This window comes from Spermophilus citellus (genome assembly GCF_964194105.1).
Source record: "Spermophilus citellus genome assembly, chromosome: 17".
Lineage (NCBI taxonomy): Eukaryota > Metazoa > Chordata > Mammalia > Rodentia > Sciuridae > Spermophilus > Spermophilus citellus.
Window position 1 is genome coordinate 73,903,530 of NC_138199.1, and position 22,665 is coordinate 73,926,194.

General features: G+C 55.4%; 1 protein-coding gene and 1 long non-coding RNA gene across 2 annotated transcripts; one reads left to right on the plus strand and one right to left on the minus strand.

The window, feature by feature from the left end:
* The first annotated feature begins 8,726 nt into the window (after positions 1-8,726).
* LOC308636604 lies at positions 8,727-12,976 on the plus strand. The gene is made up of 2 exons (XR_014019452.1): positions 8,727-8,806; positions 9,415-12,976. It is a non-coding gene; the product is annotated as an uncharacterized lncRNA (long non-coding RNA).
* CYGB (cytoglobin) lies at positions 12,406-21,777 on the minus strand. The gene is made up of 4 exons (XM_081272184.1): positions 21,491-21,777; positions 16,377-16,608; positions 15,873-16,036; positions 12,406-13,628 (listed from the first exon to the last, which is right to left on the minus strand). Exons 1-4 carry the CDS (start codon positions 21,631-21,633, stop codon positions 13,595-13,597), a joined length of 573 nt encoding a protein of 190 aa, XP_081128310.1. The 5' UTR covers positions 21,634-21,777; the 3' UTR covers positions 12,406-13,594.
* Between the last annotated feature and the right edge of the window lie 888 nt (positions 21,778-22,665).

Consider the following 22,665-nt stretch of genomic DNA (forward strand, 5'->3'; position numbering starts at 1 on the left):
TTTGGGGGCTGGGGATGTAGCTCAGTTGATAGAGTGCTTGCCTTGCATGCACAAGGCCCTGGGTTCGATCCCCAGCAGCAGCACCACCACCACCACACACACACACACACACACACACACACACACACACAAATACTCTTTGCCTGTGGCTCCAGGACAGAACCTTCTTGACCTCAGGCAACCTACAGCTACAGCCTAGGCACAGGCTGGTGCTGAGGCTGGTGCTGAGGCTGGTGCTGAGGCTGGAGGCTGTGCTGCAGAGTCCACCTTCCCCGCAGTGAGTGGCCTCAGCCCAAACCCTAGTCTCTCTGGCCTATTCTTAATTTTCCAAGTAATAATAATACCTGCCAGCTTTCTCACATGGTTGATGTGTTAATGCCATAAGAAGCACCCATAAAACCGTGTGGGCTTAGGGAGTATCATCAGGCAGTGGGGGTCAAACCCCAGCCCTACCAATTACTACCTGTGTGGCCTTGGACAAATCCCTCAACCTCTCTGGGCTTCCTCCTCTCTCCTCTGTAATGTGGTGGTGATGGTACTAATAGGCTCTATCTTTAGGCCTTTTTTTTCTTCTTCTTACTCACGGCCCTATGCCACCCCACTCCATCTCACCCCATCCCATCCTAACCCTAAATGCTGGGGATTGAAGCCAGGAGTGCTCTATCACTGAGCTGTATCACCAACGCTTTTTCATTTTTTTATTTTGAGACAGGGTATTGCCAAGTTGTCCAGGCTCGCCTCAAGTCTGAGATCCTCCTCAGCATCCAAGGACCTGAAATTACAGGCATCTGCCATCCTGCCCAGCTCCCGGTTGGCTTTTGTAAGAAGCCTCTGGAGGGGCATGTGGCATGTGCTCATAATTAGCAGCTGCTATTATTATTATTGTTAGTCTTATCCCTGGAAGAGTCAACCTCCCCTCCATGGTGAACCAAAGTCCTTTGCCACACACCCTTATCTCAAGGTGCACTGGGCCCAGAGAAGCTGCACTCTGATACCTTGTCTGCCCCTTGGATCCTGAAGCCCCTAGCTCTGCTGTACCCTTGGGGTTGGGGCACTGCATTGCTCCTGTCTGCCTCCAGATGCCCATCCTTTAGGGATCTACCCCCATGTGCCTGGTGCTAGGGCCAACTTTAGTGGCACCTCCTCCCCTCTATCAAGGACCCACCAGCTCCTACGCAGGCAGGAGAAAGTGGGAGGAGTGCCACCAGCCACATTCAGCCCCTTGGCCCAGGCCTGTCTGGCCTGGTGGCTCCTTATCCCTTCACCAGACTGCAAGGCCTAGTCTCTTCCTTTAGGCTAGATGAACACAACTTGGTGGGGACAGGTTGAAAGGGAAGCTGGGACCCATACTCCAAGGTCCCACCCTTTTCCCTCTGTGGATCTGGCTCAGCCAAGAGGAACAGGCTTGGAAGAAAGACTCAGGCCTGGAGAGATGCTGTGATGCTGGTCTCAAGCCAAGACCCTGGCCCCTCAGAGGGCTCTGGAGCTCCCCTTCTCACCTACCCAGCACCCTGATGTTCATCACTGGTGCTAGTGGGATGGGGAGCTAAGAAAAGGGGGGACGAAGCTCCTGGGCATTATCCAGAGTGACTCATCCCCACTCTCCCCACCGCACCCCACCTTGGAAGGGCCCTTTCTGGGAGGAGGTGTGGGCCACAGCTGGAGGCTTGCTGTGCCACAACAAATGCAGGGGCTCTTTCCTGTGCACCCAGCACATTCTGGGATTCTGTGGGGGGAGCAAAGCCGGCACTGTGGAGGGAAGGACACAGTGTCCGCTGTCACAGGAAGGGGAAGGGCAGCTAGCCTCTTTGGTCCTTCCATCCCAGCCCTCTAATCTGTCATCTCACTGAAACCTGGTCACCATTCCACGAAGTGAGTACCGTGATCACCATCCCCATTGTGGGTAAGGAACCGGAGGTGGAGGGAGAAGCAGGTGCATCCACAGGGTCGCGCCCAGGCACAGTCTGACTTCAGACACCAACAAGATGCTGCTACCACACCTGTGCTGCATCCGCACCCGGGTGGCTCCAGGGAAAGTTCCACTGGAGCCCCCAGAAGGGGAGGTACACTTGGCGATTATTAAGCTGATGCCAGGGATTTGTGCCATGACACATAGCATGTGCCCAGTGCTGTGGGTGCAGGAATGCTGGCCACTGCCTTGGCTGTAACAAAAGCACCTGTTGGGCTAGGTGGGAAGGTGTTAAATAGAGCTGGACTGTAATTTGTGGTAATGTCACACAGCTGTTAAAAAGAACGATCAGCTCTCTGTGTGCTGATAAGGAATTATCTCCAAGACGTGTTAAAGGAGAAAAAGCAAGGTGCAGGTGGGTGTGGCAGCCACACCTGTAATCTCAGGGGCTCAGGAGGCTCGGGCAAGAGGATCACAAGTTTGAGGCTAGCCTCAGCAATTTAGCAAGGCCCTAAGGGACTTAGCAAGACCCTGTCTCAAAATAAAAAATGAAAAGGGCTGGGGATGTGGGCACAATTAGGTTCAATCCCCAGTACCAAAAAATAAAAAATAAATCTTGTGCATTTAATAATGTTTAGTATAGTGCCATTTATGTATATTTAAATCAAACATACGTGTATATGTGGGTAGATTCACAAACATTTTCTGGGCATATATTTGTGTAGTGGGGGGAAAGAATATAAAGAGGAGAAACTTGATTTTCATTCCATAGCTTATATTTTATAACTTCAAGAAAAGCAGGGCCAGGCACACTGGCACATGCCTATAATCTCAGTGGCTCGGGAGGCTGAGGCAGGAGGATCGCAAGTTCAAAGCCAGCCTCAGCAACAGCGAGGCATTAAGCAACTCAGTGAGACCTTGTCTCTAAATAAAATACAAAATAGGGCACTGAGTGCCCCTGGGTTCAATTCCTGGTACAAAAAAAAAAAAAAAAAAAAAGGAAAGAAAGAAAGAAAGAAAAAAGCAGTCTAAACTTTTCATGTTTTAATGGACCTGAGGGTGTGGGAGACCTTGACAGGGTGGGATGAGGAGGAAGGAGAAGGAAGACACAGCAAGGTAAATCCTTGTTCCCTGGTTTCCTGCTCTGCAGAATGCACTAGAGGATGATGGGAAGTAAGGCTGTGATCTGGATAAGGGTTCTTGCTTCCTTCCAAGCATAAGCCTGGGGAGTAGGAAATTGCAGCCCAATATCTTATACTCCTGTGGCCCTCTGAAAAGTGCATTCACAGATACTATTTCACCTTGTAAAATCTTTGTTTGGGTGCACTACTGGGGATTGAACCCAGGACTGCTCTATCACTGAGCTATGTCTCCAACCCTTTTCATTTTTTATTTTGAGACAAGGTTTTGCCCTCGCCCTCATGGGCCTCCTCAGTGAGGCAAAGTCACAGAGAAATCCGGCCCCAGAGAGCTGAGGAACCAGCAGCCAGGATTTATACATTGATGGTGCAGCGTCGCCATCTAGTGGCAATACGGGTACTACACGGAGGAACCCCACCTGTTAGCGAACCTCCCGGCTTTCTCACCAGAAAACAGGGCAATCTGGTCTCAAAGCTAAGGTCGTAGGGGCCCAAGCTTTCCCTTAAGAAGGCTTCTTGGTGATCAGTAAAGGCCAAGCCCTACATAACTCCTTTCTTAGCCACCTGCCTGCCTTTCAGGACATAGTGCTTCGTGTACTTCAAGACCCTGGGCACCCTGAGAGCTGTCTGCCACCCAAGGGAAAAGCAGGGTGCCCAGGGTCCCAGGAGCAGGGGAGGAGGCTGACATGGTCAGTTCCAAGGGCCCTGGGAAACTTTTCATCCCCTTGTCCTGGTGCCGTCCCCTCCCATAAGGCAGCCTTGAAGTCTGTCTTCACACCTACTCAGCAGCCTGCTCCTCAACTGGTCTGCTCCACCCCTTATCAACCCTCCATAGGTCCCCTACTTTCAGCCAAGACTGGCCATTCGGACAGCCTTTGGGAATGCACCTTGGACGCTATTCCAGAGCCTACATCCCAGTGGCACTCACCTTCAGACCCCAGATCAGAGCTGCATCTCCCTCCCTGCCCCCAACTTGAAGGCAGCCGTCACCCAGGAGGGCAGTGTGGCCTGGGGGAAAGGGCACTCAAATGCTCAGGTATACCCAGCTCTCCACTAACTAGCACATGATATTAGGCAAGTTGCCTTACCTTGGAGTGGCCAGGCCTTCCCAGAAGGGCATGCCATCCGGAAACCACAAAGCAAAAGATTGACAGATGTATCAGGCATGGTGGAGCGTGCCTGTAATCACAGCGGCTTGGGAGGCTGAAGTAGGAGGATCACAAGTTTGAGACTAGCCTCAGCAACTGAGCAAGGCCCTAAGCAACTCAGCGAGACCCTGTCTCTAAATAAAATTTTAAAAGGGCTGGGGGGCTGGGGATATAGCTCAGTTGGTAGAGTGCTTTGAATCCATGCACAAGGCCATGGGTTCAATACCCAGCACCAAAAAAAAAAAAAAAAAAAAAGGTGGTGGGGGCCTGGGGTTATGCTCAGTGGGTAAGCACCCCTGGGCTCAATTCCTGGTACAAAAATAAAATAAATGAAAATCGATAGATATGACAATGTGAAAACTTCAAACTTCTATGCCACAAAAGGCATGGTAAAGCAAGTTAAAAGCCAAGCAAGCTGGGCATGGGCACAGACTGTAATCCCAGTAACTCAGGAGGCTGAGGCAGGCGGATTATAAATTTGAGCCCAGCCTAACAGAATCCTCCCTATAAATAAATAAACAAACAAACAGGGCAGCCGAGGCTGTACCTCTGTGGTAGAGTACCCTTGGGTTCAAACCCCAGTTTAAAACAAGCAAACAAAAAGAACTGCTAATCAAGGGTGAGAGAGTAGTAACTGATAAAGGGCCAATCCAGAAATTAAAAATAGGCTCCACCATTTAAAAATTACAAAGTAAGCAGAATGCACTGGTGCATGCCTTTAATCCCAGCTATTTGGGGAGGGGGGGGGGCTGGGGGGGCTGAAGAAAAAATTACAAAGTAATCTAGTAGAAATTTCTAGAAAGGATAAAAAGGTCAATGAACATATGAGAAGATGCCCAGCCTCCCTAGTCATGAGAGAAATGCCAGTTAGAACGGTGATGACCCCTTGCATCCAAATCTAAATCTCCGAGTGGAAAGAGCAGATGTCCCTGCAGGAACTGGCACTCCAGGGCTGGGGTAGGGCACACAAGGGGAGCTTGGGACAGCAAGCTTGTAGCAAAAAACAAGGAAGCTTTCAAAGATTAATGGGGTCAGGCCACAAGGACACATGAATTTGCTGGAAGGAGCTCCACTGGCCAACTTGTAACAATTTGCACATCAAAAAGAAAATTGATGGTAGGTGGCTGAGATACCTTGAACTGATGACAATTCATGTAAGAATTCCTGAGAAAATCAAACTGGAGAACTCCAAAGGAATTCTTGGGACCCCCTGAGGCTTTTATTTATTTTTTATTTTTTTGGTGCTAGGGATTAAACTCGGGGGCACTCAATCATCATACCACATCCCCAGCCCAATTTTGTATTTAGGCACAGGGTTTCCCTGAGTTGCTTAGCGCCTCGCTGTTGCTGAGGCTGGCTTTGAACTCTTGATCCTTCTACCTCAGCCTCTGGAGCCACTGGGACCACTGAGGCATTTTTTTTTAAAGAGAGAGCGAGAGAGATAGAGATAGATAGAGAGAATTTTTAATATTTTATTTTTTAGTTATTGGCAGACACAACAGCTTTGTTTGTATGTGGTGCTGAGGATCGAACCCGGGCCGCACGCATGCCAGGCGAGCGCGCTACCGCTTGAGCCACATCCCCAGCCCTGGTTTCTAGTTTTCAGTGGACATTTATCTGAGAATCAAACCCAGAACATCATGCGTGCTAGGCGAGCGGTCTACCGCTGAGCCCCAGCCCCAGCCCCACTGCCACGTTCTTAAGAGGGAAACATCGGGAATGTAAATGTCTATGGACAGGGACAGTTTAAATAAAAACACTCATGTGCATGGGGCAGAGTACCCAACTACCAGGTATTGAAGAATGTGGTGAGCCAGGTACCTGAAGTCCCAGCTACTTAGGGGGCTGAGCGGGAGTGTTCTTGAGCCCAGGGGTCAGGCCCAGCCTAGGCGACACAGCAGGGTGCGGGCGGGAGAAAATGTGTCAAACCTGTACCCTCTGACAAGGAAAGCTCTCCAACGCGGATTTGAAGATAAAACCTATGCTTGAAAAATGGTCCATTTAAAAAAGAGAGAGATGGTGTGTGTGTGTGTGTGTGTGTGTGTGTGTGCGCGCGCGCGCGCGCATACATTGTGTAGAAAAGGAAGTGGAAAGATAAGCACGTTTGGGGTGCTGAAACCCAGGCCCTCATGGATACTCAGCAAGAGCTCCACTTCCAGCCCTTTTTTATTTTGAAATAAATAACTAAGTGGCCCAGGCTGGTCTTGAACTTGCAATCCTCCCCGAGCCTTCTGAGTAGCTGGGATTACAGGTGCGCACCACTGCACTTGGGTAGAAAAAAGAAAAGAAAAAAAGTTAGTTGTTGCATATAACTAGATTGTAACTTCACAGCTCCATCAGGCTCCGCCACAGAAGAACATTCCCAGATTCAGGGCCTATAGAGGAAAGCACTGTACCAACTGAGCTATATCCCCAGCCCAATTTTTCCTTTTAACAATGAACAATGAATGTCCTGTCTCTGGACTTGAACAAGGTCAAGGACCCTCCACACACACACACACCCTGGAGAGCATCTCCCCTCCACCCACCACTCTGCTCCTCCTCCCTGGGAGGACAGGGGACAGCAGAGCTGGGTGGATGGGTTCCTCCAGTCCCTGGTTGGGATTTGGGTCTATTTTCCCTCAGAGTAGGGTAGCTCAGGACAGAGCCGCTTGCCTAGCGTGTCTGAGGCCCTGGGTTCCATCCCAGCACCATCAAACAGACCAGAAGATGGTGACTCAGACGGGCTCTCTGTGCTTGGGTTGGGAGCCCTCGTCCCATCCACGCGACCCATTCATTCCCCCAACTTGTGAGGCTCAGCTCTTCAGGGTGTCCCTGACCCTCAGAAACTCGCTGCTGCCCAGGAGGAAAGTGTCCCAGTATTGGCTGTTCCTGCCTCGAATTCGTGGCACGCCTCTTGGTGGCCATCAGCAGTGACCTAGATGGTCTGCTGCTTTCCATACTAAATTTGTATTCTCCTCCAATTCCCTGGCCAGCCCGCATCTGCAGCGGCTCAGGAAGTGAGCTGGATGCACACGTCACTGAGGAGCATTAGCCAGGCCTCCCGTGGGCCCTCCAGCCTGGACAGAGCCCAACTCCCCCTTCCCAGGCACGCCCTGCTATGATCTGAATGCTCATCCCACCCAAGTCCACATGCTGCATGCATCTAGCCCCCAAGGTCCTGGCCGGGAGATGGGGCCCCTGTGAATGGGATCGGTGTCCTTATAAAAGACGCCAGAAAGACCTCTTCCCTCCCCTTCCACTCCTTGAGGACACAGTGGGAAGGTGCCATCTTTTTTTTTTTAATTTTTTTTTTTAAAGAGAGAGTGAGAGAGAAGAGAGAGGGGGAGAGAGAGAGAGAGAGAGTGAGAGAGGAGAGAGAGAGAGAGGGAGAATTTTTAATATTTATTTTTTAGTTCTCGGCGGACACAACATCTTTGTTGGTATGTGGTGCTGAGGATCGAACCCCGGCCGCACGCATGCCAGGCGAGCGCGCTACCGCTTGAGCCACATCCCCAGCCCCGGAAGGTGCCATCTATGATCGAGGAAGCAGGCCCTCCGGACACTGAGCCTAGACTTCCCCTCTCCCAAACCGTGAGAAAGGAGTTTTATGGTTCATCAGCCACCAGCCTCTGGTAAATCCTTCCAGCTTTCCAGATGAATGAAGACGCCGCCTGTTCTGTCTTGAGGGTCCCCCTGAGGCCCCCCACTCACCATTGCCTCTGTCTCTCCCTCTGTCGTCAGGTGTCAGCCCGTGCAGGCTGGAGCCTCCTCTCCTGACTGTGAGCTCCTGCACTTCTGTCCCGGCCTGGCCCCCGTCTCCACCCCCTCACAGGAGGCCTTCCCTGCCTTCCAGCTGCCCTGGTCCTCATCAGGTCCCTAGGCACTGCCCTGCCATCTGTCCTGAGGCTCTGGATCCCTCAGCAGCATCACCAACTGGCCAGGGCCAGCTTCCTGCCCCCTCCTCCTCCCTCACTGTCCCCCCCTTTACCCGACCTCAGGGCCAGGCCCTCTTCTCTTCCCACACTCTCTCCTCGGTGACCTCATCAATCCCAGATTTGAATCCCAGCCCTGACAACTCCGCCATGCGTCCAGCTGGAGTGGCCCTCTGCCTCCCAGACGCCCCATGTTTCCTGTGCACGGGGCAGAACTCCCGCCCACAGGGTGCCCCCCTCAGACCAGAGTGACTCTGTGTACCACATCCCCAAACCTGGAGCCATCCCCAGCTGTCCTGCTTCCCTCCCCCCAAGTCCCATCCACAGTGGATCACGCTGCACTGACCTCCTCTCAGACCTCCCCAAGGGGCAGAGGCCACACAGGCAGGGACACTGCAGTGCTCACAGGGAGGTACTCACAGCACCAAAGGAGGGGCCCTCCCAGGAGGGTCGTCAGGGAAGGTTCTGGCAAGGACAGGCACCACTGCCATGGGTGGAGAGACTTCAGGTCATGTGGGGGGCAGCCGAGGCCCAGATCTCCACTCTCCCCATCCTGATGGTTTTCCTGCTGGGGGAGGTGAGTGAGAAGGACCCACAGCTGGATGAAGTCCAACGTGTGCTCGGACGGTGTTAGAGCCACTGGAGACTCTTGAACAGGAACAGCGTCAGACGCAGCTGGCAGCTGTGTGGCAGAAGGTAAGGAGGATACACCTGGGTTAAGCCTGAAATAGCAAGGGCCACGACGGGAAGGGCAGACCATCAGGCATGGGAGGGGGCCACAGGGCCTGATGGCTGGATGCTGTGGGCCAGGGGACAGAAAACACCTGTGACCCAGGAGTTAAAACCAACAGGAAGCTGGGTGCAGGGGTGCATGCCTATAATCCCAGCATCTCGGGAGGCTGAGACAAGAGAATTGCAAGTTCAAAGCCAGCCTCAGCAAAAGTGAGGCGCTAAACAACTCTGTGAGACCCTGTCTCTAAACAAAATACAAAATAAGGGGCTGGGGATGTGGCTTAAGTGGTAGCGCGCTCGCCTGGCATGCGTGTGGCCTGGGTTGGATCCTCAGCACCACATACAAAGATGTTGTGTCCACTGAGAACTAAAAAATAAATATTAAAAAATTATCTCTCTCTCTCTCTCTCTCAAAAAAATAAAATAAAATAAAATAAAAAATAACGCTGGGGATGTGGCTCAGTGACCGAGTGACCCTGAGTTCAATCCCCAATACAAAAAAAAAAAAAAAAAAAGAAAAGAAAAGAAACCAACAGGAAGCCATCTGGGATGGTGTCTCTGTCCTTTGCCAGGTGAGCCCTGGGTGCTGGGACCGTAGCAGTAGCCAGGTTGTGCAGCACATGGCTGGAGCTGGATTTGGTCCACCCACAGGTGACAAGAAAGGTCGTATGGAACAGCACCTTTCTGCTGTGGAGACTGACAGCTGGTTTCTCAATGGTGAGAGGAAAGGGAAGTCCAGGGGCCCACCTGAGGAGAGTGGAGACCCAGAGACTTCAGGTTACGTGGCGGGCAGCTCAGGCCCAGAGCTCCACTCTCCCAGTCCTGTTCATTTTCCTGGGCAGCTGTTCGGTTTCCTCTTTCCAGAAAGGTTGGATCATGTGGTTTTTTCCCAATCCCCAGAAATCTGATTCCCTTTTTCCAAGACTGTCCTTAAGGACAGCCTTCCTCACTTTGAGAGCCTGGGGAGACCTCTCTTCCGGCTGCCGAAACTCCCGACTCAGTGTCTCTGGCCCTAAGGAAGTGCCAAAGTCGGGCGTCTTACCTTGCTGAAATAAATTCTCTTACCAAAGGGGTCTAGTGAGTACCTGTGGGTAGAGGGGAGGCCTGCTTGAGGTAAAAAAGGGGAGCTCTTCAGCCAGCCTCCCTCAAACAACACACTGAGACGGGCCAGGAAATGGGACCCAACATTTAAGGGGGATGGTAATCCAGAAAAACAATATCTGCTTACGCTATTTTTAAAAATCGATATTAGAACAAAAACATCAATGAGGAAGAAAAACTCAAAATTTTAAACAAAGATAGGCTTTTATTGTTGTTTTGAGGTGGAGTCTCTGTGCTGCCCAGGCTGGTCCTGTGCTCCTGAGCTCAGTCCCCCTGCCTCGGACTCTTGAGTAGCTGGGATTTCAGGTATGCACCTCCTTACACCTGTCATTCCAGTGGCGCAGGAGGCTGAGGAAGGAGGATTGCAAGTTCAAAGCCAGCCTCAGCAACTTAGTGAGGCCCTAAGCAACTTAATGAGACCCTGTCTCAAAATAAAAAATAAATAGGGCTGGGGATGTGGCTGGGGATGAGGCGCAACAGCTAAGCACCCCTGGGTTCAGCCCCTGGTCCAAAAAAACCCCCAAAATTCGAGTGTTAACTTTTTCCACTTGGTTCAAACTGTGGAAGTATGTTCCCACCCACGTGCGTAGGCTGGGCACTTTTCCTTTTGTCCCAGGCTCCTAGAGGGCTGTGGCTCCTTTGAGGTGAACAAAGTGGGACTCCCAGATTGGGAAGGTTGCAAATCGCTTCCTAGGTGAAGTTCCCTCTGTGGCCAGAAGGGGTCACCATGGAGTTGTGCCGCTGGGGCCTCTGCAGCCTCCTTGCACCCCCATTTCTGACGCCCCATGGGGCAGCCCACTAGGGGGAGCTGATTCAGTTGCTCAGCTCTTCGGCTGCAGCTCTGAGGGTAGAGCACGGAATGACACCCCAGGCACTGCCCAGGCGCCTAAACTGCAGCCCTTGGACACCTATCCCTGGTCTGGGGAGAGGGCCAGGGTCCTCTTGGTGGGTAGAGAGAGGGATATTCTTTCTCAAGGGCCGCATCCCAGGATGATCCCAGTTTCAACAGCTTTAGAAGCCTCTTCACTTTTCTCAAGCCAACTGAAGTGAAGTGGGGTGAAATGGGGAGGTCACCCCACTCTCATTTCAAATGCCTCCTCCCCTGGGGCTGCATGGCCACGAAAGGCTCTGGCTTGGGTGAGCACCCCAGGGCCACAAGGCCGGGGAGTTGCAAGGTCTCGAGGGCTGCTTCTCTCTCTCTTCTGGGCCCTTAGCCTCTTGGTGTCGCCCTGGTCCGTCCACCTCCTTCCTCCCTTTTGTCTCTGCCCCTGCTCTTTCAGGATTCCTGTCAGGGCCCAGTCCAGCTGCCCACCTCCCTCGGTTCTAGGGTTCCGGTTGGGTGGACACAGGACAAATCCCTTGTCCCCAGCCTGTGTGAAGCATCGTGTACATCCTTTTCCTCCTGGTCCCTGCCTCACAAGGCAGGCTACTTGTTCCCTCCTCTTTTAGATTAGAGGTGACTGTGGCTCAGAAAGGTTGAGGGATTTTCTCACATCACACAGCACTAAGAGACTGGGTCTGAACCTGGAGCCATGCCTCATCTTGCCTGCTGCCTTCTGGAAAGGCCTGGCCTGGCCTGTCCTCCTCCGGCCACCCTGCACCCTCTTTCAGCTCACATAGCTCACTCTTGGCCCATGTACTCATCTTGCTTTCTAAGAGTGATATTTATTTATTCTTTGGATTTCCGTGGAGTACTCCACTGTGCCAGGCCCGGGAGATGAAGGCGCAGCCCGTGTTCAAGTTCATGGTCTGGGAGACAAGATTTTTCCTGTGTGTCAGCTGAGTCCTCCCAGACAGCCCCAAGCCCTCCCAAGGGGCAGAGGCTGTTTCCTGCTTCTCCTGCTCCCCCCCCTCCCAGTGTGGTGACCTCCTCCTCCCTCCTGGGGGAGTTGATGCTGCTGGCTGTTGCCTCCTTTGGGGAGTGGGGGCTGGGCAGGCCTGGTGCAGCAGGGCTTGGGAAGGGTCTGGAGCTGAGAGCTCAGGAAAGGGGGTTCGGGCTGATCCCAGCAGACTTCCTTTCTCAGACACCCAGGGCTAATCCAGCCCTGCACTCAGCTCTCTGTGTGGAGCTGGGTTTGGCCTAGAAGGTCAGGGTCAATCCTTGCCTCTATCCCTGGAGCGCTCAGACTAACAGGGCCCTTCTGCTGGACATCTCTCCCATGACTTCCCCTCAGTCATCCCACCCTTGCCAGGAGGAGATTTCCAGAACAAAATCTTAAAAGCCCCTGACTTTTTGATCAGGACACCCTCCTGGTTCCCACAAAGCCCAGTTTCTAGTCCCCCCAACCCATGTTCCTGGTGAAACAGGCGAGGGGCCCACAGCAGTCTTAAGGCCCAACTTAGAGAGGGTCACACAGGCAGCCGAGGCTGAGGCACAGGTCAGGGTGCCCCCGCTCCTGGACCTAGAACTAGGGAGGGGAGACAGAGGCAGGCAGGAGGCGGAGCAGATGAGCAAATGCGGATACAGGAAGAGCGGGTCTGTTTAATGCCACAGCTGGGTCTGGTTACAAACATCAGAAACTACAAAAGAGGACAGGCAGTTATAGGATGACCGCACGAGGGGGGACACAGGCACAGTAGCCACGGCAGCAGACCATCCTTCAGGATGATACACGAGACTAAGGGACACACGTGGGGGGCCCCAGCGAGGCTGACACAGAGGGAGGGTGGACCGACTGGCAGCCAGGAGCGGGGCAGGGAGGGGCAGGGCCCTCAGCCCTCAGAGCCTGAGGTGCCTGTCCTGCTGCCCAGCAGCCTGGATTCCCAGGGCTGGCTCAGCGGCCGGCAGGTGGGGCTGGCACGCCAAGTCTCTTCACTGAGGCCCCACCCCTAGCTGTCATCCTGTCTGGGCCCCTGGGTCTGCCCTTGCCCCAGCCAGTTCCAGGGCACATCAGTGAACTGACCCTCTGTGGAGGAGAGGGAGGGAGCCAGGTCCTTTTTGCCTGGAAGTGGGAAGCAAGAACGTGGGGAGCTGGTCAGAGTGGGCTGGGCTTTGCCACCAAGCTGGGCCCCCCCAGCCCTACCCATCCAGGCCCCATTCTCTGATCTGCTGTGGGATACCAGGGCCAGGGCACGCTGCTGTCTGCCCAGAGGCCTGTGCCACCAGGACCCTTCTGGTCCCACCCACCGGTGGGCAGGACCGAGGTTTCTGGGCCCGCAGGTAACATGATGGATATGTAGGTGTGTCTATATGTATATATATTTATATAGAGACTGTAGAGAGAATATATCTGTGTATACGGTAGACGTGTGTGCGCAGTACTCTAGATGGTGAGGTGGAGACCCGCATGCTGGTCGGCAGAACCAAACAGGGCTGCTTCATTCTCAAGTGACTCAAACCTGTCCCTGCTTCCCGCCAGCCGCTCAGCTAGGTCCCTCTTTAACAGTGAGTAGAAAAGCTAAGAAGAGTGGGCCCCGATCTGCAAGGTGGAGGGGTCCCCGCCTGCCGCTGCACTGGAGTCAGCATCCAGGCAGCCAGCGCTGCCTCCCGGCAGCTCGGGGGACTGCGGCCACGGTGGAGGCCTCCTTCAGGAAGACAGTCGGGGGTTCCTCCAGCTTCCTTGGCACCCAGAAATGGAGGGTCAAGGAGCGTCTTCAGAACTCGGCCTTCTGCTCAAGGTGCTGCCAGGGAGGGGGGAGCTGGGAGGGGTCCTATGGCCCCGAAGAGGGCAGCGTGGTGGGTGGGCTGTGGATGAGATAGGAGACGGAGGTAATAGGTTATCAGGGTCAGGGAGGGAGACAGGGAACCTGGGGGTGGCTGGAGGTGGCAACGCATGGTACTTCCTGCTGACAGACCTGGCACAGTGCAGTTGAAAGCCATCTTCAGACCCGAGTTTTAGTTCCCCTTCTGCCATGATCCTGCTGGGTGACCTTGGGCACGTCGGGTGCCCCAAGAGCAACCCAGATCTTTTCCCCTAAAATGTGAATGCCTGCCTTGCCTGCCTGTATGGGAATTGGGTGACATTGACTGTGTAAAACAGTGTTTTGTAAACTGCAAAGCACCACCCATGAGCTCTTCCTCTGCTCATTCTGCGACAGGGTGCCCTCTGTCTGGCCTGCCTCGGACCTCCCCAGCCAGCCAGCCCTGTTCCCTGTACTGCAGTCCCTGCGGTCTCCGACTGCCACACCCCCCACCGCCCCTCCGCCCACACAGAGGCACACACACCCTGAAGCAGAGACAGTTCAATAAACAGTGGCGTCTGGCCCACCACTGCTGCCCTGATAAGAGAAGTTGGACAGGGGCCTTCTAGAAGTCAGCTCTAACTCCACCCCAGCAGGACCTGGCAGTAGGTTGGGCCTGCAGGCTGGGGACCAGGATGACATGGGGCAGGGGTGGAGGCTGTAAAGGGATGCGGGAACAATCCTGTGATGTGACAGATGAGGGGAATCTGACTGTGGGTTCCTCATCCCAGGTGGGAGGCGGCTGGGCCCTGGCCAGTCCCAAGTACAGCCCATTTCCATTCAGTCCACAGGGAGCAGAGATGGGCAGATGAGGCAACTGCGATAGTTTCTTAATGTTTGGGGTTTGGCGAGATCTGAGTCCCTGGGGCCCAAATGGGCAGGGGAAGTAGGGCGCAGGCCTACTGATTCACTGGGGCTCAACTGCCAGCTCTGCGGTCCCTCCAGGCCCCTGTAAAAAAGCGCTTTTCTGGAAAAGCAGGAAGTCTTGTCTCCTGGCTGTAAACAAACTCATCCTGGGCGGCAGAGCCTGCCTGGGGACACAAGTGGGAGGGAGGGTGAGCCCCTCCGTGACTGCCTTCCCACTGGCTCCTCCCTGGCTCCTCAGGGTCACACTGGGTGGGGAGGGAGGGGAAGGGGGAACCCCAGCTCCCCAGCTCTGCTCATGCCCTGCTCTGGCAGGTAGAAGTCTCCTGCTGCCTGGGGCCTGGGCAGGCCGGGGCCCAGCTGTGCACATCTGGAGTTGGCCTGGAGAGTTCCCTTCTCCTGGGGTGCTGCCGACACGGGGGAGGGGAGCCACACAAGCTGTTGGTCAGCGGCAGGAAGGGCAGCAGGCCTGGCCTCCCCCACTACCCTCAGGGGACGTCCCTTGTGGAGCTGGGCCAGGAAGACTGTGAGCAAGAGGTCCGGCAGGCTTGGGGGCCGCACAGAGTTGGGGAGGGGACGCTGGCTTTTCCATGGGAAACTGCTGGGAATGTTTCTCTACAACGCGTGTCCTGAGCTGCTGGCTGACCCCTGCTTCCCATTCCCGCCTCCGCTCCTCTTTCTCCTTCCTACTCGAGCCCTGTGTCCGCCCTTCCATTCAGCTCCCAGAGTCAGCCGCCCCTCAGAGGCCCAGGGAGGCCAGAGTGTTCCCAGCCGTCACATGGGGCCGGCCACTCTCCTAGAGCCCAGGACTGGGAGCTAGCCTCAGGGTCAGCCTGGACGTAAACATCCCCGGGTAGCGTGCAGGCGACACCCATGTAGGTCCCACATGGGCCCCAGGCATGTGTGTGTGCACACCCGTCCTCGTGATCCTCCTGGCTCTGACCCCTGTTGAGGCAGAGGGTGGATGGGAGCCTTGGTCAGTGTTGGATGAAAAAGCATGTGACTGGTACCCAGGGAGGAAGTGGCCAGAGCTGGCGGGGCTGCCTCTGAGCCTGAGAAGCCAAACCTCACTGGGGACTTTCTGTCTCTGGGCCATGGGTGCTCCAAGGGCTCCCTTGCTCTAGGGAAGAGGACGGCTCTGCCCAAGGAAAGTTTACTAGGCTCACGCCTCTGGGCAGGGTAGGTGCTGGGTAGGAGCCAACCCACGGTCAGAGGGGCCCTGTCTTGTGACCCTTTTCTACTGTGCCTGCTCTTAAATGAGCTGGCCTGCCCAAAGGGTTCCTGCCCCATGGTCAGCCCCAGGCCACAGGAGAGATGGAAGACCTAGAAAACTGGAGAGGACACAGCAGGGAGGCTGCCCAGCCCACCCTCACCCCCTCCTCACGTGGTGGCGTTGGGGACCTGCTGTACCCAGCCCACTTCCTTGTAGGCAGCGGTCACGTGGCTGTAGATGAGGCCACGCAGCTTGGCCCAGGCTCTCTGCGTCTCAGGTGGGAAGTCATTGGCAAACTCCTCAGCGATGACCTCCAGAATGACCCCAGAGAGGATCTGGGGGCAAAGGGAGGAAGGGGGAGTGAACATCTGAAACCTTGCCTCCCGCACGACCCTCCTGTCCCAAGTTGGCCACGGGGATCGGGGATCGTTCCTAACCCCAGGGCCTGCTCTCTGTAGAAGCCGGTCACTCTCAAGACCAGGACTGCCCCGTGGCCCATCCTGCTGCTAGACTCTGCTCTCCAGGTCACAAGGGACGAGGCTGGGCTGCCCAGTGGTCACCTCTGCTGCCCTGGGAGCTCTCCCAGAGCCTGCGGGCTGCAGGTGGCCATGGTGCGTGGGCCTGAGAGCTCTGGAGCAGAGCAGGTTGCTGGGGGCAGCACCGTCCAGGGCGTACCTTGAAGTACACGGGCTCCACCTTGTGCTTCAGGGCATGGGCTTTGCCCACGAGGGCCAGCACAGAGGACACCTTGTCGGGGTCGTGTAGGTTCTCCACCACAGTGTTGAGGGCCCCCATGACCCTGCAGGCGTGCTTCCGCAGCTGGGGGCTCCGCTCCATTTCCAGGGGCTCCTCCATGTGTTTGAACTGGCTGAAGTACTGCTTGGCGGAGGGAAAGTTCACGAAGAACCTGGCAGGTGGGAGGAAGTGGTGCTGAAGCAAGGGGAGAGAGGAGGGAGGGGAAGGGGGGGAACCACGGAGGTGGGGGCTGGAGCAGTGGTCCCTGCAGCAGCAGCAGCAGCAGCAGCAGCAGCAGCAGCGGCTCCCTCTGGCAGGCAGCTTCCTCTCCCAGCCCCCACCTTCCTGGCTCCCCCACTGCTTTCTGACCCCACCCTCCTCAAGGCCTGCTCTGGCTACAGCCGAGAGGACAAACCCTTGGGTTCTGGAATCCAGGTTAGTTATCCAACTTTTTTTTTTTCTCAGATGGGGTCTCACCCTAATACCCAGGGGCGAGGCTAGGCTGCCCAGTGGTCACCTCTGCTGCCCTGGGAGCCCTCCAGGCTGGCCTCCGATTCCTGTATTCAAGTGATCCTCCCATCTCAACTTCCCAAGTACCTGGGACCCCGGGCTCTAGCCTCTGTACCCAGATTGTTGTTCATCTTTCCTGAGCCCCAGATTCCCATCCCTAAAATGGGCATTATTATTCTGTCTCACGGGTTGTCTTAAGGATGAAATGAGTAATGGCTTGTCCTCACCACAGTGTCCGGCACACAGGGGCTCAGTACATACCGGCCTTTGTTATGGTAAAGGTAGAGCTCTTTGGGAACCAAGTAAGGTCCAAGGCCACTGAGCAGTGAAGAGAAGAAACTGGGAGCCTCAGGCCTCCCCCCAGCTCAGCCTCTTCCCTTCTTGTTACCTGCCCCCTCCTCAGCCTGCAGTATTGATTAATTGATTTAATTAAAATGGCAATTGATTTTACCCACCTGGTATGGTTCTGAACTTATTTATTGAAATGAATCTGTAAATCTTACCTTTCCAACAAGCCTCTAAACCTCTTGGAGCAGACCCCAGGTGATCCTAGCTCTAGCCCGTTTCCTCTCCGGTTTGTTTACAACTGTCCACTTTCCCCAACACGGTGCTCACAGGGCTTTCATTAAGTCGCTCTCATGATCAGAAACATCCAACGGCTCCCATCTACCTCCCAGACAAAGTCAAAACTCCTTAACTGGACACTGAGGCTTCTTACAAACTGTCCCACTGCCACATCTCCAAATATCCACATTCTCCCCTCCCCTTGAGCCATCTCTGTCCAGTCCAACAGCTGTACTTACAAGGGTAAGAAATTCCTCAGGTGACCAATCCTGCTTTCCACAGAGTGCATCGCCTCCTCAACTCAGCCCACATCTGACCTGCCTCTCCCTGAGCTCCCAGGCTGGCCACAGCTACCACTTTCTCTCACAGCCATTAGTGCCACTCAAATGACCTTCCTTGCCACTGTCACAGTCAGGCAGAAGCTGGATCTCACACACCCTGGGCCAGGGCCCTGCAACATGCAGCGGGACAATGACATTGGTACTTCCTCTCCCAACAGGGGCTGGGCGTCATGAGAGACACATGCTGGGACCTGGGCAGAACGTGCATGACTTAAGGAATCCTCAGAGAGTGGGACAATGTTTTTTCAGGTGTTTGTCCCCTTGGTATGTCCCCCTTCATGATCAGGGAGAGCTAATAATTTGCCAATTTGCTGTCTGGCTAGGGGTCAAGTCTCAATGTGAGCTGGATCAGAGGCAGGGCAAGCATCTGCTTTTGGTAGGGGAGGTTCAGACAGTGACCAGGGCACAGTCCATGTGGAGCCCCGGAGGGCCTCTCTTGAAGCTGAGCGTGACCTTGGGAGAGCACTTCAGGACTTCCTACTCTGCAGAAGTTGTGGGCCATCCTCCCGCTTGCTTCTTCGAAGATAACACGGGTAAGGCAAATGAGGTGATGGGTCTGCAAATACACTGGATTTTTCTGGAGAAGTCCTATAATGAGGGACAAAGTGGAAAGCCAGTCTGGACTTCAGTGAGCATCTCAGACTGTGGGACTTCTACAACTGCAATAAAAATAATGATGTTTGTATTGCCTGGTGTTCTTTCACCTATCATATCGTATTTAACAGCCACAATTAAGCAGGTGTTGTATCCATTTTGCTGCTGAGAAAATAACAGGGAACATTCATTGAGTACTTTCTGATTTTTTTTTACAAGAGAGAGTGAGAGAGGAGAGAGAGAGAGAGAGAGAGTTTTTAATATTTATTTTTTAGTTCTCGGCGGACACAACATCTTTGTTGGTATGTGGTGCTGAGGATCGAACCCGGGCCGCACGCATGCCAGGTGAGCGTGCTACCACTTGAGCCACATCCCCAGCCCCGAGCACTTTCTATATGGGCTCAAATTCTTGCAGTTCCCTCCTGAGGTTGGCACTATTTTTATCCCTGTCTGATGGGCTAGGGATCGATGCCCAAGGCTGCCCAATAAGGTGGGTGGTGGGACCAGGAAGGAGCTAGATTTTTCTGGCTTCTGCAGAGTGCCTGGGGACACTTCTGGGTGGGGGGCTCTTGGCCTGGGACCAGAAGAATCTCCTGTCTAACATGGGGCTGTGTTGTGGTTTTGAGGAACAACAGTACCCCAGAAGCAGGGCTCTGGGCCAGGAGAGTCCGGGGATGCCAACTCTGCTCCTGATTCCCAGCTTCACTCTCCAGACCCCGTGTTTCCTCCTGACCCTCCCAGACTGGCCTGAGCTGCTAGGGAGAAGCCTCACAACCAGCCTTGGGGAGTTTCTCAGCTACAGAGGCATCTGGGCTTCCAGAGCCTGAAATAGGCTCCTTGGAGTGTGAGGGGGAAGGTGTCAGCGTTACAACCAGGAGGGAGGGTGGGTGTTCCCTCTGGTCCCTTCCCTTGCAGGGAGTGGAAGTGTGTCTGCCTCAGGCCCCAAGTCAGCTCTTCCTCCATCACCAACCCTCCAGCCACCTTCTCAAGGGGCAGATGGGCAATGGGCAGCAGGGGAGGAGGTAAGAGTGCTGGCCAGAGCAGAGGATCAGCGTCCAGGGCTCTCACTGAAGCCACTCCTGTGGATTTACGTGTTGTGTGGTCACGGGCAGGATCTGAGCAGGGGCTCCGGGAACCTGAGAATCGAATGGGACTTGTCCTTGCTCTCTTTCCGATCCTCCCCACGGGCCAGACCCTGGGGTAACAGCAACAGGAGGAAGACAAGGAGAGGAAGGCTGATGGGACTTGGAGCTGGCAGAAAATGGCTGGCTGTCCAGGCCCATCTCCAGTCAACAGCACAGGGTGGGCTCAGAGTGTGGCCCTGGCATCAGGAAGCCAAAACTCACGGCCACCTCAGGCCTTCTCCAATCAGTCGGGGCATCTGTCTGGGCTCTGAACATATTGACAAATACCTCCCCCAGCTGGGCCAGTCCCCTGAGTGTGAGGAATGGGCACCCAGAGGGGATACAGAGAGAAATAATCACCCTGCTAAGGGCTCACATGACCCAGAACATGAGCCCTCTGGGCTCAGTTCCTTTCTCCGCCTGCTCCCCATTCCTGGGGAGTCCCTCACTGGTCAATGGCAGGGCCTGGAACAGAAAACCTCCATAGTCCTGTGGGCCCTGCCTAGTTTCCTCTGGGTGACCCATGTGAGCATCCAGATACGTTGGCGGCCCGGAGGGCTGTGTGTGCCAACACATGGCTGAGAGCAGCCCTCCTGAGATACAGTCTGGCGCATCTGTGACTTGGCTCCCCACTGTGTGCTGTGTGGGTGCTGGCACATGCCAATCTGTGGCTCCTCTCAGAGTGTCTGAGGCTTCAGGATCCCAAACCTCCTCTTTACTTCTCACCACCACAGCTGGGCTCCTGGGCTTGGGAGCTGAGGAATAGCCCCTTCCTCAGGAATCTCCAACTTCCCCGAAGTGTTTCTTGCTCTTTTCCTCCAAAATCTGTTTCCAAGTTGGAATCAGGGTATACAATATGGAGGTTGGTAGGTCCCCCACTTGAGGGAGGCAGAAGGGAGAGAGAGGAGGGAGAAGAGGAGCCAGGACTGGGAGAGACGTGCATTAGCGCTCTCCTTCCAGAGTGAGGTTTGGCCCCATCTTCATGTAACAAGGCTGTGTGCTCTGTCCTAGATTTGACAACTTTTCTTCTGCCAAGGACAGGGGGCTGAGAAGAGTGGTCTGGGCCTCTCTGCCTGCACCCCAGGGACCAGCATGTGCGGATAGAGTCTAGATCTGTAGCTATGGTCAGTGTTCAATTTGTGGAGCTTGGGGACATCAACTCTAAAGGAATGGTGTGTGTGCACCCCTGTATGGGTGTGAGAATGTAGTGCCACTCTGGGAGTATAGGGGTCCCTCAGGGGCATGGTGCCTGAATGAATGAACCCTGAGCCCACAGACACTCCATGTCCTCCCTAGCTGTGGGATTCCAGGGCGGGGCCCTGTCTCCTGCAGCTTCTCTTTTTAAGTACCAAACTCAGCAGGGGCTGCACTCTAGGGGACTGGTGGCTTCCCACTCACCTGAGCCTCACTTTAGCTCTCTGCTGGTCCTTCCCCTTGGGGCAGGAAGCAAGCAGCTGAGAAAACTGTGAAGCTCAGTCTTGGACTCCTTCTGACCTCTACTCTCCAGCTCTGGGTTCAGTTCCTCCGAGGGGCTGAGCTGCAGAGAGAGGTCTTCTCCTCTCTGAAACCCTCTTGGCTAAGCCTCAGTTTCCCTGCTGTCCCTTTGAGAGGCTGGCATTTGTGTGTGCATATAGTTGTCTGGGTGGCTGGGGTCCCTGGGGAGGAAAACCGGTGGAGCCAGGAGTGCTGAGGCCAGGGAGAGGAAGGGGACTGAAGTGCCCTCCTGCGTCTGGTTCCTAATTCCAGGAAGAGCTCAGCCCGGTTTGGATCATCCCAGGGCGCTGCACGCTGCCCGCCCCCCACTGGCCCCCATCGCAGCTGGGGAGGTGGCGCTGGAGCTCGGACCCGGTCGAGCCTGCCTCTGCTGGCGCCACTGCCGCCCTCCCTGCCCAGGGCCCGGCCGGGCCGGGGCGACACCTACCTCACCAGGATGGCCACCCCCACGTCCTCGCAGTTGGCATACAGCCGGGCCCACGTAGCCTGCACCGCCTTCCTTTCCGCCTCGGACAGCTCCTCGCTGCGCTCCCTGCGCTCAATCTCCATCTCGCCAGGCACTTTCTCCATGAGCAGCTCCTAGCCCAGCCCGGTTTCGCTCGGCGGATGCAGGGCGCGGGGCGCGGGGCGCGGGGAGCCGGGGCCGGCTGCGTGCGCGGCGGGCGGGCGGGCGGGCGAGCGAGGGGTAGAGCGCTGGAGGGAGGGAGCGTGTGTGCCTGTGTGCGCTGTGTGTGTGTGTGTGTGTGTGCGCGCGCGTGTGTGTGCAGGGTATATGTGCGGGGGGCGGGGGACCGCGAGCGGGGGGCGGGGATGTGGTCTGCTGGAAAAATGTTTAAAAAAACAAATCTTCTCCGAAGCCCCAGTCCTGTGTCGGTGAGCCAATTCTGGCAAGGTGAAGGTTGGGCGGGGTGCGGGCGACGCGGCTAGCGCCGTTCGCCCACTCACCCGCAAGGCCACGGCGGTCCCCGCCGGTCCCCGCCGGGCGGGGCAAGAAGTAGGTGTGGCCGACGTGTCGAGGGGTCTCGGGAGGATCTGGCGATCACGCGGCGCTGGGCTGCGCGGGCCGCACAGGAGTGCGCCCCGGCGGGTGCCAGACCGGGTACACTGTGCTCCGGCTCCCACTGCGCGCGATGACGGGACGAGTGCGTACCGACACCTTTCACGTGGCGGGGAACTGTCTCAAAGTCAAACACTCCCAGGGATTTGCGGCGTGGCTGCCTGTCGCCGGTCCGAGGGGGCGAACGCGAGCCCTATCGCGGGCAGACTCGCTGGCGCTGTTGGCTCCCGAGTCGCCACTCGCAGAGCCTGGGACTCCCAGGCTCTGGCAGGTTTAGAACAGGGTCGAAGCCCCACCGATCTGCCGCCTCCGGGAACTTGAGCACACACCTCCAGTCTTGGATCCCAAAGGCCTGCGCCCCTCTTTCTTCTGGTTGAAACCCCATCTCCCTTAGTGCACGCGCGCACGTGGCTGAAAGAAGTAGGTGGTTGGCTTATTAATGATACTGGTAGGAAAGAACCAGGCTCTGCCTTGAATTCAAGCCCTGGCCGTGTCGGAGTGAAGTCTGAGGAAGAAGCAGCCAGGTATGGCAGAGGGGACGTAGG

What these genes read in the sequence shown, in the direction of transcription:
- CYGB (XM_081272184.1), bottom strand. Translation starts at nt 21,633, where the DNA reads ATGGAGAAAGTGCCTGGCGAGATGGAGATTGAGCGCAGGGAGCGCAGC. An exon ending in GGGGTGGCCATCCTGGTGAG is followed by an intron (nt 16,609 to 21,490) that starts GTAGGTGTCGCC and finishes CCCACCTGCCAG; the next exon opens with GTTCTTCGTGAACTTTCCCT. An exon ending in CAGGTCCCCAACGCCACCAC is followed by an intron (nt 13,629 to 15,872) that starts GTGAGGAGGGGG and finishes TCTCATCCACAG; the next exon opens with CCCACCCACCACGCTGCCCT.